Here is a 14,646-nt window from a genome sequence, read left to right on the forward strand (position 1 = left end):
GGAGGAGCTTAAATCAAAGTGGGAGGAGCTTAAGTCAAAGTGGGAGGAGCTTAAATCAACGTGGGAGGAGCTTAAATCAAAGTGGGAGGAGCTTAAATCAAAGTGGGAGGAGCTTAAGTCAAAGTGGGAGGAGCTTAAATCAAAGTGGGAGGAGCTTAAGTCAAAGTGGGCGGAGCTTAAGTCAAAGTGGGAGGAGCTTAAGTCAAAGTGGGAGGAGCTTAAGTCAAAGTGGGAGGAGCTTAAATCAAAGTGGGATGCGCTTAAGTCAAAGTGAGAGGAGCTTAAGTCAAAGTGGGAGGAGCTTAAATCAACGTGGGAGGAGCTTAAATCAAAGTGGGAGGAGCTTAAATCAAAGTGGGATGAGCTTAAGTCAAAGTGGGCGGAGCTTAAGTCAAAGTGGGAGGAGCTTAAGTCAAAGTGGGAGGAGCTTAAGTCAAAGTGGGCGGAGCTTAAGGCAAAGTGGGAGGAGCTTAAATCAAAGTGGGATGCGCTTAAGTCAAAGTGGGAGGAGCTTAAGTCAAAGTGGGAGGAGCTTAAGTCAAAGTGGGCGGAGCTTAAGTCAAAGTGGGAGGAGCTTAAATCAAAGTGGGAGGAGCTTAAATCAAAGTGGGAGGAGCTTAATTCAAAGTGGGCGGAGCTTAAATCAAAGTGGGAGGAGCTTAAATCAAAGTGGGAGGAGCTTAAATCAAAGTGGGAGGAGCTTAAGTCAAAGTGGGCGGAGCTTAATTCAAAGTGGGCGGAGCTTAATTCAAAGTGGGAGGAGCTTAAATCAAAGTGGGCGGAGCTTAAATCAAAGTGGGCTGAGCTTAAATCAAAGTGGGCGGAGCTTAAATCAACGTGGGAGGAGCTTGAGGCAAAAGTGGGCGGAGCTTAAATCAAAGTGGGAGGAGCTTAAGTCAAAGTGGGCGGAGCTTAAATTAAAGTGGGAGGAGCTTAAATCAAAGTGGGAGGAGCTTAAGTCAAAGTGGGCGGAGCTTAAATCAAAGTGGGAGGAGCTTAAATCAAAGTGGGAGGAGCTTAAGTCAAAGTGGGAGGAGCTTAAGTCAAAGTGGGATGAGCTTAAGTCAAAGTGGGAGGAGCTTATGTCAAAGTGGGCGGAGCTTGTGTCTAAGTGGGAGTGGCTTAATTGATTAATTCAAATTGTGGGCGGAGCTTGTGTCAAAAGTGGGCGGAGCTTGTGTCAAAGTGGGCGGAGCTTAAGTGGGAGTGGGAGTGGCTTAGACATTTAGTGGGCGGAGCTTGTGTCAAAGTGGGAGTGGCTTAATTGATTAATTCCAATTTTCTTTCATTTGCCAACAAACGACCTACCTAGACTGTACGCAGTTGCACCCTAGGATGAAACCCTAGGATGAAAAACAGAAATCGGTGCCAGAAAGTCCCAGTCACCCAAAAATCGGCACCGTGAAGCGTCACAGGGGTCCGGTCGCGTGCCCCGAGTTTCCCACCCGAACCCTGATGGGGTAATGATCACTTCCAATGGTATTCCCTGCAAGAACTTCCCACTCACATTTATCTGCCACATTCCTGGAACCTTTCTAATTCCCAATTTATGTTGCCTTGTATAAAAGTATATTAATTTAGTGATTCGATTAAAGTTTCAACATTTTAAAGCTTTATTATGTCATTTTTGGAAGCAAAAACGTGTTACCAGGTTATGGTAAAAAAAATAATATATATATACTTTCCACCACTTGGATTTCTTAAGACTTTTTATATATCATATAGGAGACATTTATGAGCAATAAACAGTTGAAAGATTTTCTGTTGCAATTTGTCTGAGGTTCCCCCCTCTTTTCCCACAAAATGCCTGTACTAATACTGTCGCTTGAAACTTTGAAGAAAAAGTACTCCAATACTACACTACAATGATGTTGTGTGGCAAAGCTTTATAAATGATGGTCAAAATCATTGATCTAACAGCAACAACCTGAATTGCTTGTATACATTAATACATCATATAATATAGTAATACAGTAATATTTGTTTACAGCCAAGACACCATTCTTGTACATTTTGAGGATCAACAGTTATTCTGTCAATCAGTTAGTGGTCTGTATCTGAGTTCCTACATCTCTGCCCTAGTGTTCTTACTGTATGTTCCTGTGTTGATCTTTATAGATACAGAGAGTGTCACAGAGTGACGTGTCACAGCTCTCCACTGGGGTACGGAGGTGTGGTTTCCAATGGGGTTTCAACTATGATGCAGGTAATTGATGGTGATGACTGCTAACCATTTTGATAATGACACCCCAAACCCATGAAAAAGTTGATTGAAACAAATAACAGCAATGTTACAGCGAATAACAGCAAATGTTGAAAGTGGCCAACGGTATCAGGTATTTCCGGGATGAGTACCTATCCTCTGCTGCCTCTCAGGAAGAGGTATGGCTTCTCCACTAGAACGGTCAGAACGTAACCAACCACCAATGTCAGGACCACGTGACCCAAGAACAGGTACAACTGCGGAGGAGAGGTGTCATTATTAGAACCATGTAACGTTTTACACATAAAAAAATATAATATAATAATTATAATTTTAAGTTAACACAACTCTCTACATAAGACTAATTAATTGAGTAAGTGTTGACAAAATAAAACTGAATTATTTCCTTACACCATCTAACTATTTCTCCCATTATTGTGAATCTCTACTCCAGACATTGTAACTGTCATCGCTAAACAGTTAAACTAATAATCAGTCTGTAATCACAACTGAAATAGGTCATCATTAATGTAACATGTGGCCTGGAAGACAGAATAAATGTTTTTATTGACATTTTTTGTCATTTTTATTGTTGCAGGCGTGTGCCTGCCTGATTTTGAATATTATAGATGAATTTGAAGATCAATTTAACAGTTGCAGTACTACCATAAACTATATAGTAAAAGTTTTTTGTTTTGTTAACATGTTAACTCTTTAGGGTAAGGGGTTAACTGTTTTGAAATGTTCAATACTGTTTCAAGAAATGTGCTCAAGTAATTGAGAAAACTAGTTCGTGGGGGATGGATAATCTACATAGTTCTACTCTATGAAATACTCACAAAGTGGATGTCAGTGTAGTGAATTGGAGTTTCCTGCTTGCCGTTGTATAGAATGATGAGTATGGGGTGGATGAGATAACAGGCAAAGCTGATGTTGGAGAGAGGAACCAACACACCTTGAGATAGGAGGGTATGAATGAATCCTGAAGAGAGAGACAGAGAAAGCATGTCAGCATACTGTATAGCAGTTAGCATAAGCATAGCAGTTACTGTAGTAGACTGTGTGTGTGTGTGTGTGTGTGTGTGTGTGTGTGTGTGTGTGTGTGCGTGAGTGCATGCGTGCATGCAAGTATGTGTGTGTGGTCTACACGGTCATTTTAAGCCTAACCCCAGCCCTCTACGACCCCGGGAAGTCATGTTAAACTGAAGTTAAAACACAACGAGATTGCTAAGCTAACACCGCTAATGCGGAAGTCCCTCCTGTGTCTCAGAAGACAGACAGAGAGAGAGACGTGCAGCCACCCAGGATCGAGCCCCGCGTGGAGTCATTGTCCATCATTTCTTGTCAATTTCAATAAAGACAGACACACACAGACACACACAGACAACGACAGGTCATTCTAGAGGAAGAGAGAAATGGGATAATAGGATTCTATTCTCTGACAGCCAATGTCCGCGATTCCACACTGGCCAGTAGATGTCGAGATTTTTTTTTTTTATATGTTTGTATGACTGGCTCGTTAGCTCAGTGTGTAAGTCTGCCGCAAGGTAGACTTTGTAGTCCTGGGTTCGAATCCCAGGCGGGCAGGTCACTTTGCACTTTTCAATTTGAAGGACAAACAGGAAGAAAAAAAAAAGGCATGCGCAGCGGCAAATAATTCCTGGGCTCAGTCCAGAGAGAGAGAGAGAGAGAGAGAGAGAGAGAGAGAGAGGAATTTTCCCTTTTGAAAATATATTTTTGAAAAATCCCGCCTCAAAATATATATATATATTTTTTTTTTTTTCTTCTTCTTCTGTGTCAGTGCGTCTACCGGCCCGAGTCTCTATGGGGGAATGCAATGACCGTTTTGGACACCAAACACACCAAAGAACATCTACTCTTCGAGGCGAATCCAGTCAGACCATTATCAGACCTGCTGGACGTGTCTGTGCGCGTGTGTGACTGGATGTCTACATTCAATGTGTCTCACCGTGTGACTGGATGTGTGTGTGTATATATGTGTTAATGAGCTGTATGAGTGTGTGGATGTGTATGAGTGTGGATGTGTGTGTATGAGTATGTGTGGATGTGTGTATGAGTATGTGTGTGGATGTGTGAGTATGTGTATGTGTGTGGATGTGTGTGGATGTGTGTGTATGAGTATGTGGATATGAGTATGTGTGGATGTGTGTGTATGAGTATGTGTATATGTATGTGTATGCTTATGTATGTTAATGAGCTGTATGTTAATTAGCTTCATACTAATGAGCTTCATGCTAATGAGCTGTATGTTAATGAGCTTCACGTTAATGAGCTTCATGCTAATGTCTCTGTGTGTATACGTGTGTGTATATGTTTATGAGCTGTATGTTAATGAGCTTCATGTTAATGAGATTCATGCTAATGAGCTGTATGTTAATGAGCTGTATGTTAATTAGCTGTGTGTGTGTCTCTGTGTGTGTATACGTGTGTGTGTATGTTAATGAGCTGTATGTTAATGAGCTGTATGTTAATGAGATTCATGTTAATGAGATTCATGCTAATGAGCTGTATGTTAATTAGCTGTATGTTAATGAGCTGTATGTTAATTAGATGTGTGTGTCTCTGTGTGTGTATACGTGTGTCTGTGTGTGTATGTTAATGAGTTGTATGTTAATGAGCTGTATGTTAATGAGCTTCATGTTAATGAGATTCATGCTAATGAGCTGTATGTTAATGAGCTGTATGTTAATTAGCTGTGTGTGTGTCTCTGTGTGTGTATACGTGTGTCTGTGTGTGTATGTTAATGAGCTGTATGTTAATGAGCTGTATGTTAATGAGATTCATGCTAATGAGCTGTATGTTAATGAGCTGTATGTTAATGAGCTGTATGTTAATTAGCTGTATGTTAATTAGCTGTGTGTGTCTCTGTGTGTGTATATGTGTGTCTGTGTGTGTATGTCAATGAGCTGTATGTTAATGAGCTGTATGTTAATGAGCTTCATGCTAATGAGATTCATGCTAATGAGCTGTATGCTAATGAGCTGTATGTTAATGAGCTGTATGTTAATTAGCTGTGTGTGTCTCTGTGTGTGTATACGTGTGTCTGTGTGTGTGTGTGTGTATGTTAATGAGCTGTATGTTAATGAGCTGTAAATCAAAGTGGGCGGAGCTTAAGTCAAAGTGGGCGGAGCTTAAATCAAAGTGGGAGGAGCTTAAATCAAAGTGGGCGGAGCTTAAATCAAAGTGGGAGGAGCTTAAGTCAAAGTGGGCGGAGCTTAAGTCAAAGTGGGAGGAGCTTAAATCAAAGTGGGAGGAGCTTAAATCAAAGTGGGAGGAGCTTAATTCAAAGTGGGCGGAGCTTAAATCAAAGTGGGAGGAGCTTAAATCAAAGTGGGAGGAGCTTAAATCAAAGTGGGAGGAGCTTAAGTCAAAGTGGGCGGAGCTTAATTCAAAGTGGGCGGAGCTTAATTCAAAGTGGGAGGAGCTTAAATCAAAGTGGGCGGAGCTTAAATCAAAGTGGGCTGAGCTTAAATCAAAGTGGGCGGAGCTTAAATCAACGTGGGAGGAGCTTAAGGCAAAAGTGGGCGGAGCTTAAATCAAAGTGGGAGGAGCTTAAGTCAAAGTGGGCGGAGCTTAAATTAAAGTGGGAGGAGCTTAAATCAAAGTGGGAGGAGCTCAAGTCAAAGTGGGCGGAGCTTAAATCAAAGTGGGAGGAGCTTAAATCAAAGTGGGAGGAGCTTAAGTCAAAGTCGGCGGAGCTTAAATCAAAGTGGGAGGAGCTTAAGTCAAAGTGGGCTGAGCTTAAGTCAAAGTGGGCGGAGCTTAAGTCAAAGTGGGAGGAGCTTAAATCAAAGTGAGCGGAGCTTAAGTCAAAGTGGGCGGAGCTTAAGTCAAAGTGGGCGGAGCTTAAATCAAAGTGGGATGAGCTTAAATCAAAGTGGGAGGAGCTTAAGTCAAAGTGGGAGGAGCTTAAGTCAAAGTGGGAGGAGCTTAGGTCAAAGTGGGAGGAGCTTAAATCAAAGTGGGAGGAGCTTAAATCAAAGTGGGCGGAGCTTAAATCAAAGTGGGAGGAGCTTAAGTCAAAGTGGGCGGAGCTTAAGTCAAAGTGGGAGGAGCTTAGATCAAAGTGGGCGGAGCTTAAGTCAAAGTGGGCGGGGCTTAAGTCAAAGTGGGCGGAGCTTAAATCAAAGTGGGAGGAGCTTAAATCAAAGTGGGAGGAGCCTAAGTCAAAGTGGGCGGAGCTTAAGTCAAAGTGGGAGGAGCTTAAGTCGAAGTGGGCGGAGCTTAAATCAAAGTGGGAGGAGCTTAAATCAAAGTGGGAGGAGCTTAAGTCAAAGTGGGCGGAGCTTAAATCAAAGCGGGCGGAGCTTAAATCAAAGTGGGCGGAGCTTGTGTCTAAGTGGCAGTGGCTTAATTGATTAATTCAAATTGTGGGCGGAGCTTGTGTCAAAAGTGGGCGGAGCTTGTGTCAAAGTGGGCGGAGCTTAAGTGGGAGTGGGAGTGGCTTAGACATTTAGTGGGCGGAGCTTGTGTCAAAGTGGGAGTGGCTTAATTGATTAATTCCAATTTTCTTTCATTTGCCAACAAACGACCTACCTAGACTGTACGCAGTTGCACCCTAGGATGAAACCCTAGGATGAAAAACAGAAATCGGTGCCAGAAAGTCCCAGTCACCCAAAAATCGGCACCGTGAAGCGTCACAGGGGTCCGGTCGCGTGCCCCGAGTTTCGAGGCGCTAGCTCAAACGGTCGCTCCGTGGCGCCCCCTTTAATTACGGATTTCGCACTTACGTCAAAGCTCCCCGTTTGGGCCACGAATGGCCGATCAAGCCGAAACTCTGGGTAAACACTTGTCTCACCAAGATGTTCGACATATGTGAAAACCAGACCTCTAGCTCACAGCTAGGAGGGGAGTTATGAATTCTGGCCACAGGGGGCGCCGCAACCGAGTCGGGGCTCGGATATGTGTTCGGCGGGCCCGAGCCGATTCGGAAAATATCTGAACCGTGTCTGTGGCACTTACGGTTGCTGAGCTAAAGTCCTTTAACCTAGCCCGGAGGGAGCTTGTGTCAAAGTGGGCGGAGCTTAAGTCAAAGTGGGCGGAGCTTAAATCAAAGTGGGAGGAGCTTAAATCAAAGTGGGCGGAGCTTAAATCAAAGTGGGAGGAGCTTAAGTCAAAGTGGGAGGAGCTTAAGTCAAAGTGGGCGGAGCTTAAATCAAAGTGGGAGGAGCTTAAGTCAAAGTGGGCGGAGCTTAAATCAAAGTGGGATGAGCTTAAGTCAAAGTGGGCGGAGCTTAAATCAAAGTGGGAGGAGCTTAAGTCAAAATGGGAGGGGCTTAAGTCAAAGTGGGAGGAGCTTAAATCAAAGTGGGAGGAGCTTAAGTCAAAGTGGGAGGAGCTTAAGTCAAAGTGGGCGGGGCTTAAATCAAAGTGGGAGGAGCTTAAGTCAAAGGGGGAGGAGCTTAAATCAAAGTGGGATGAGCTTAAGTCAAAGTGGGCGGAGCTTAAGTCAAAGTGGGAGGAGCTTAAACCAAAGTGGGCGGAGCTTAAACCAAAGTGGGAGGAGCTTAAATCAAAGTGGGAGGAGCTTAAGTCAAAGTGGGAGGAGCTTAAGTCAAAGTGGGAGGAGCGCACGTGTGTGTGCGCGTGTGCGCGTGCGTGTGCGCGCGCGTACGTGCGCGCGTGTGTGCGTGTGTGCGTACGTGTGCGCGTGCACGCGTGCGTACGTGCGCGCGTGTGTGTACATGTGCGTGTGTGTGCGCGCGTGCGCGTACGTGTGCGTGTGTGTGCGTGCGTGCGTGCGCGTGCGTACGTGCGCGCGTGTGTGCGTGTGTGAGTGTGCGCGCGTGCGTGTGTGTTTGCGCGTGTGCGCGTGCGTGCGTGTGTGTGCGCGTGCGTGCGTGAGCGTGTGCGCACACACGCACACACGCACGCGCACGTGTGTGCGCGCGTGCGTGCGCGTGTGTGTGCGCGTGTGTGTGGTTGTTGTGCCCACTTTGACTTAAGCTCCTCCCACTTTTACACAAGCTCCGCCCACTTTGACTTAAGTGTGCGCGTGTGTGTGCGTGCGCGCGTGTGTGTACGTGTGCGCGTGTGCGCGTGTGCGTGTGTGCGTGCATGCGCGTGTGCGCGTGCGTGTGTGCGTGTGCGCACGTGTGCGTGTGTGCGTGTGTGTGTTTGCGCTTGTGCGCGCGCGTGTGCGCGTGTGCGTACGTGCGCGTGTGTGCGTGCGTGTGCGTGTGTGTTTGCGCGTGCGTGCGCGCGCGTGTGTGTGTGCGCATGTGTGCGTACGTGCGCGCGTGTAGGCGTGTGCGCGTGTGTGCGCGCGTGTGTGTGCGCGCGTGTGTGTGCACGTGCGTGTGTGTGTGCGTGCGTGTGTGTGTGCACGTGCGCGCGCGTGAGCGTGCGTGTGTGTGCGTGTTTGCGCGTGCTATTGCGCGTGTGTGTGCGCGCGTGTGTTTGTGCGTGCGCGTACGTGTGCGTGCGTGCGTGCGTGTTTGCGCGTGTGTGCGTGCGTGTGTGTGTGTGCACGCGCGCGCGCGTGTTTGTGCGTGTGCGCGTGCGCGTGCGTGTGCGCGTGCGCGCGTGTGTACGTGCGCGCGTGTGTGTGTACGTGCTCGCGCGTACGTGCGCGCGTGTGTGAGCACGTGCGTGCGCGCGTGCGTGTGTGCGCGTGCGCGTGTATGTGCGTGCGTTTGCGCGTGTGTGCGTGCATGTGCGTGTGTGCGTGCGCGCGTGTGTGTGCGCGTGCGTGTGTGTGCGTGCGCGCGTTTGTGTGTTTGCGCGTGCGCGCGTGCGTGCGCGCGTGTGTGTACGTGTGCGTGTGTGTGTGTGCGTGTGTGTGCGTGCGTACGTGCGCGCGCGTGTGTGCGTGTGTGAGTGTGCGCGCGTGCGTGTGTGTGTGTTTGCGCGTGTGCGCGTGTGTTTGCGCGTGTGCGCGTGTGTGTGCGCGCGCGCGTACGTGCGCGTGTGTGCGCGTGTGTGTGCGCGCGTGTGTGTGTGCGCGCGTGTGTGTGCGTGCGCGCGTACGTGCGCGCGTGTGTGTACGTGTGCGTGTGTGTGTGCGTGCGCGCGTGTGTGTGTGCACGCGTGTGCGTGCGCGCGCGTGCGTGTGTGAGTGTGCGCGCGTGCGTGTGTGTTTGCGCGTGTGTTTGCGCGTGTGCGCGCACGTGTGTGTGTTTGCGCGTACGTGCGCGCGTGTGTGTGCGTGCGCGCGTACGTGCGCGCGTGTGTGTACGTGTGCGTGTGTGCGTGCGCGCGTGTGTGCGCGCGTACGTGCGCGCGTGTGTGTACGTGTGCGTGTGTGTGCGTGTGTGTGCGTGCGTGCGCGTGTGCGAGCGTGCGTGTACGTGTGCGCGCGTGCGTGTACGTGCGCGTGCGTGCGCGTGAGCGTGCGTGTGCGCGCGCGTGTGCGTGCGCGCGTGTGTGTGCGTGTGAGCGTGTGCGCGCGTGTGCGTGAGTCAAAGTGGGCGGAGCTTAAGTCAAAGTGGGCGGAGCTTGTGTCAAAGTGGGCGGAGCTTGTGTCCAAGTGGGCGGAGCTTAAGTCAAAGTGGGAGGAGCTTAAATCAAAGTGGGCGGAGCTTAAGTCAAAGTGGGCGGAGCTTAAGTCAAAGTGGGCGGAGCTTAAATCAAAGTGGGATGAGCTTAAATCAAAGTGGGAGGAGCTTAAGTCAAAGTGGGAGGAGCTTAAGTCAAAGTGGGAGGAGCTTAGGTCAAAGTGGGCGGAGCTTAAATCAAAGTGGGCGGAGCTTAAGTCAAAGTGGGCGGGGCTTAAGTCAAAATGGGCGGAGCTTAAATCAAAGCGGGCGGAGCTTGTGTCTAAGTGGGAGTGGCTTAATTGATTAATTCAAATTGTGGGCGGAGCTTGTGTCAAAAGTGGGCGGAGCTTGTGTCAAAGTGGGCGGAGCTTAAGTGGGAGTGGGAGTGGCTTAGACATTTAGTGGGCGGAGCTTGTGTCAAAGTGGGAGTGGCTTAATTGATTAATTCCAATTTTCTTTCATTTGCCAACAAACGACCTACCTAGACTGTACGCAGTTGCACCCTAGGATGAAACCCTAGGATGAAAAACAGAAATCGGTGCCAGAAAGTCCCAGTCACCCAAAAATCGGCACCGTGAAGCGTCACAGGGGTCCGGTCGCGTGCCCCGAGTTTCGAGGCGCTAGCTCAAACGGTCGCTCCGTGGCGCCCCCTTTAATTACGGATTTCGCACTTACGTCAAAGCTCCCCGTTTGGGCCACGAATGGCCGATCAAGCCGAAACTCTGGGTAAACACTTGTCTCACCAAGATGTTCGACATATGTGAAAACCAGACCTCTAGCTCACAGCTAGGAGGGGAGTTATGAATTCTGGCCACAGGGGGCGCCGCAACCGAGTCGGGGCTCGGATATGTGTTCGGCGGGCCCGAGCCGATTCGGAAAATATCTGAACTGTGTCTGTGGCACTTACGGTTGCTGAGCTAAAGTCCTTTAACCTAGCCCGGAGGGAGCTTGTGTCAAAGTGGGCGGAGCTTAAGTCAAAGTGGGCGGAGCTTAAATCAAAGTGGGAGGAGCTTAAATCAAAGTGGGCGGAGCTTAAATCAAAGTGGGAGGAGCTTAAGTCAAAGTGGGAGGAGCTTAAGTCAAAGTGGGCGGAGCTTAAATCAAAGTGGGAGGAGCTTAAGTCAAAGTGGGCGGAGCTTAAATCAAAGTGGGATGAGCTTAAGTCAAAGTGGGCGGAGCTTAAATCAAAGTGGGAGGAGCTTAAGTCAAAATGGGAGGGGCTTAAGTCAAAGTGGGAGGAGCTTAAATCAAAGTGGGAGGAGCTTAAGTCAAAGTGGGAGGAGCTTAAGTCAAAGTGGGCGGGGCTTAAATCAAAGTGGGAGGAGCTTAAGTCAAAGTGGGAGGAGCTTAAGTCAAAGTGGGAGGAGCTTAAGTCAAAGTGGGCGGAGCTTAAGTCAAAGTGGGAGGAGCTTAAACCAAAGTGGGCGGAGCTTAAACCAAAGTGGGAGGAGCTTAAATCAAAGTGGGAGGAGCTTAAGTCAAAGTGGGAGGAGCTTAAGTCAAAGTGGGAGGAGTGCACGTGTGTGTGCGCGTGTGCGCGTGCGTGTGTGCGCGCGTGCGTGTGTGCGTGTGTGCGTACGTGTGCGCGTGCACGCGTGCGTACGTGCGCGCGTGTGTGTACATGTGCGTGTGTGTGCGCGCGTGCGCGTACGTGTGCGTGTGTGTGTGCGTGCGTGCGCGTGTGCGCGTGCGTGCGCGTGTGCGCGTGCGTGCGCGTGTGCGCGTGCGTACGTGCGCGCGTGTGTGCGTGTGTGAGTGTGCGCGTGCGTGTGTGTTTGCGTGTGCGCGTGCGTGCGTGTGTGTGTGCGCGCGTGCGTGCGCGCGTGTGTGCGCGTGTGTGTGGTTGTTGTGCCCACTTTGACTTAAGCTCCTCCCACTTTTACACAAGCTCCGCCCACTTTGACTTAAGTGTGCGTGTGTGTGCGTGCGCGCGTGTGTGTACGTGTGCGCGTGTGCGTGTGTGCGTGCATGCGCGTGCGCGCGTGCGTGTGTGCGTGTGCGCACGTGTGCGTGTGTGCGTGTGTGTGTGTTTGCGCGTGTGCGCGCGCGTGTGCGCGTGTGCGTACGTGCGCGTGTGTGCGTGCATGTACGTGTGTGTTTGCGCGCGCGTGCGTACGCGTGTGTGCGTGCACGTGCGCGCGCGTGTGTGTGCGCATGTGTGCGTACGTGCGCGCGTGTAGGCGTGTGCGCGCGTGTGTGCGCGCGTGTGTGTGCGCGCGTGTGTGTGCACGTGCGTGTGTGTGTGCGTGTGTGTGTGCACGTGCGCGCGCGTGAGCGTGCGTGTGTGTGCGTGTTTGCGCGTGCTATTGCGCGTGTGTGTGCGCGCGTGTGTTTGTGCGTGCGTGCGTGTGTGTTTTGCGCGTGTGTGTGCGCGTGCGCGCGTGTGTGTACGTGCGCGCGTGTGTGTGTACGTGCTCGCGCGTACGTGCGCGCGTGTGTGTGCGTGCGCGCGTGTGTGTGCACGTGCGTGTGTGCGTGCGTGCGCGCGCGCGTGTATGTGCGTGCGTTTGCGCGTGTGTGCGTGCATGTGCGTGTGTGCGTGCGTGTGTGTGCGTGTGCGTGCATGTGTGTGCGTGCGCGCGCGTTTGTGTGTTTGCGCGTGCGCGCGTGCGTGCGCGCGTGTGTGTACGTGTGCGTGTGTGTGTGTGTGCGTGCGTGTGTGTGCGTGCGTACGTGCGCGCGCGTGTGCGCGTGTGTGAGTGTGCGTGCGTGTGTGTGTGTTTGCGCGTGTGCGCGTGTGTGCGCGCGTGTGCGCGTGTGTGTGTGCGCGCGCGTACGTGCGCGTGTGTGCGCGCGTGTGTGTGTGCGCGCGTGTGTGCGTACGTGCGCGCGTGTGTGTACGTGTGCGTGTGTGTGTGCGTGCGCGTGCGTGCGTGCGTGCGTGTGTGAGTGTGCGCGCGTGCGTGTGTGTTTGCGCGTGTGTTTGCGCGTGTAAATCAAAGTGGGAGGAGCTTAAGTCAAAGTGGGCGGAGCTTAAGTCAAAGTGGGCGGAGCTTAAGTCAAAGTGGGAGGAGCTTAGATCAAAGTGGGCGGAGCTTAAGTCAAAGTGGGCGGGGCTTAAGTCAAAGTGGGCGGAGCTTAAATCAAAGTGGGAGGAGCTTAAATCAAAGTGGGAGGAGCCTAAGTCAAAGTGGGCGGAGCTTAAGTCAAAGTGGGAGGAGCTTAAGTCGAAGTGGGCGGAGCTTAAATCAAAGTGGGAGGAGCTTAAATCAAAGTGGGAGGAGCTTAAGTCAAAGTGGGCGGAGCTTAAATCAAAGCGGGCGGAGCTTGTGTCTAAGTGGGAGTGGCTTAATTGATTAATTCAAATTGTGGGCGGAGCTTGTGTCAAAGTGGGCGGAGCTTAAGTGGGAGTCGGAGTGGCTTAGACATTTAGTGGGCGGAGCTTGTGTCAAAGTGGGAGTGGCTTAATTGATTAATTCCAATTTTCTTTCATTTGCCAACAAACGACCTACCTAGACTGTACGCAGTTGCACCCTAGGATGAAACCCTAGGATGAAAAACAGAAATCGGTGCCAGAAAGTCCCAGTCACCCAAAAATCGGCACCGTGAAGCGTCACAGGGGTCCGGTCGCGTGCCCCGAGTTTCCCACCCGAACCCTGATGGGGTAATGATCACTTCCAATGGTATTCCCTGCAAGAACTTCCCACTCACATTTATCTGCCACATTCCTGGAACCTTTCTAATTCCCAATTTATGTTGCCTTGTATAAAAGTATATTAATTTAGTGATTCGATTAAAGTTTCAACATTTTAAAGCTTTATTATGTCATTTTTGGAAGCAAAAACGTGTTACCAGGTTATGGTAAAAAAAATAATATATATATACTTTCCACCACTTGGATTTCTTAAGACTTTTTATATATCATATAGGAGACATTTATGAGCAATAAACAGTTGAAAGATTTTCTGTTGCAATTTGTCTGAGGTTCCCCCCTCTTTTCTCACAAAATGCCTGTACTAATACTGTAGCTTGAAACTTTGAAGAAAAAGTACTCCAATACTACACTACAATGATGTTGTGTGGCAACGCTTTATAAATGATGGTCAAAATCATTGATCAAACAGCAACAACCTGAATTGCTTGTATACATTAATACATCATATAATATAGTAATACAGTAATATTTGTTTACAGCCAAGACACCATTCTTGTACAGTTTGAGGATCAACAGTTATTCTTTCAATCAGTTAGTGGTCTGTATCTGAGTTCCTACATCTCTGCCCTAGTGTTCTTACTGTATGTTCCTGTGTTGATCTTTATAGATACAGAGAGTGTCACAGAGTGACGTGTCACAGCTCTCCACTGGGGTACGGAGGTGTGGTTTCCAATGGGGTTTCAACTATGACGCAGGTAATTGATGGTGATGACTGCTAACCATTTTGATAATGACACCCCAAACCCATGAAAAAGTTGATTGAAACAAATAACAGCAATGTTACAGCGAATAACAGCAAATGTTGAAAGTGGCCAACGATATAGGTATTTCCGGGATGAGTACCTATCCTCTGCTGCCTCTCAGGAAGCGGTATGGCTTCTCCACTAGAACGGTCAGAACGTAACCAACCACCAATGTCAGGACCATGTGACCCAAGAACAGGTACAACTGCGGAGGAGAGGTGTCATTATTAGAACCAGGTAACATTTTACACATAAAAAAATATAATATTATAATTATAATTTTAAGTTAACACAACTCTCTACATAAGACTAATTAATTGAGTAAGTGTTGACAAAACAAAACTGAATTATTTCCTTACACCATCTAACTATTTCTCCCATTATTGTGAATCTCTACTCCAGACATTGTAACTCTCATCGCTAAACAGTTAAACTAATAATCAGTCTGTAATCACAACTGAAATAGGTCATCATTAACGTAACATGTGGCCTGGAAGACAGAATAAATGTTTTTATTGACATTTTTTGTCATTTTTATTGTTGCAG

At 49.0% G+C, this 14,646-nt stretch overlaps 1 protein-coding gene across 1 annotated transcript in view; it reads right to left on the reverse strand.

Annotated features, from left to right (window-relative positions):
• Positions 1-2,355: 2,355 nt before the first annotated feature.
• oacyl (O-acyltransferase like) overlaps positions 2,356-14,646 on the reverse strand; it is a gene marked incomplete at both ends in the record, with an annotated part of 20,465 nt that continues 8,174 nt past the window's right edge. Inside the window, one exon of the mRNA XM_080529615.1 lies at positions 2,356-2,460. Coding sequence (XP_080385741.1) covers positions 2,356-2,460 — 105 coding nt within the window. The remainder of the gene's footprint in view (positions 2,461-14,646) is intronic.

Source organism: Nansenia antarctica, assembly GCF_963989245.1.
Source record: "Nansenia antarctica genome assembly, chromosome: 4".
NCBI lineage: Eukaryota > Metazoa > Chordata > Actinopteri > Argentiniformes > Microstomatidae > Nansenia > Nansenia antarctica.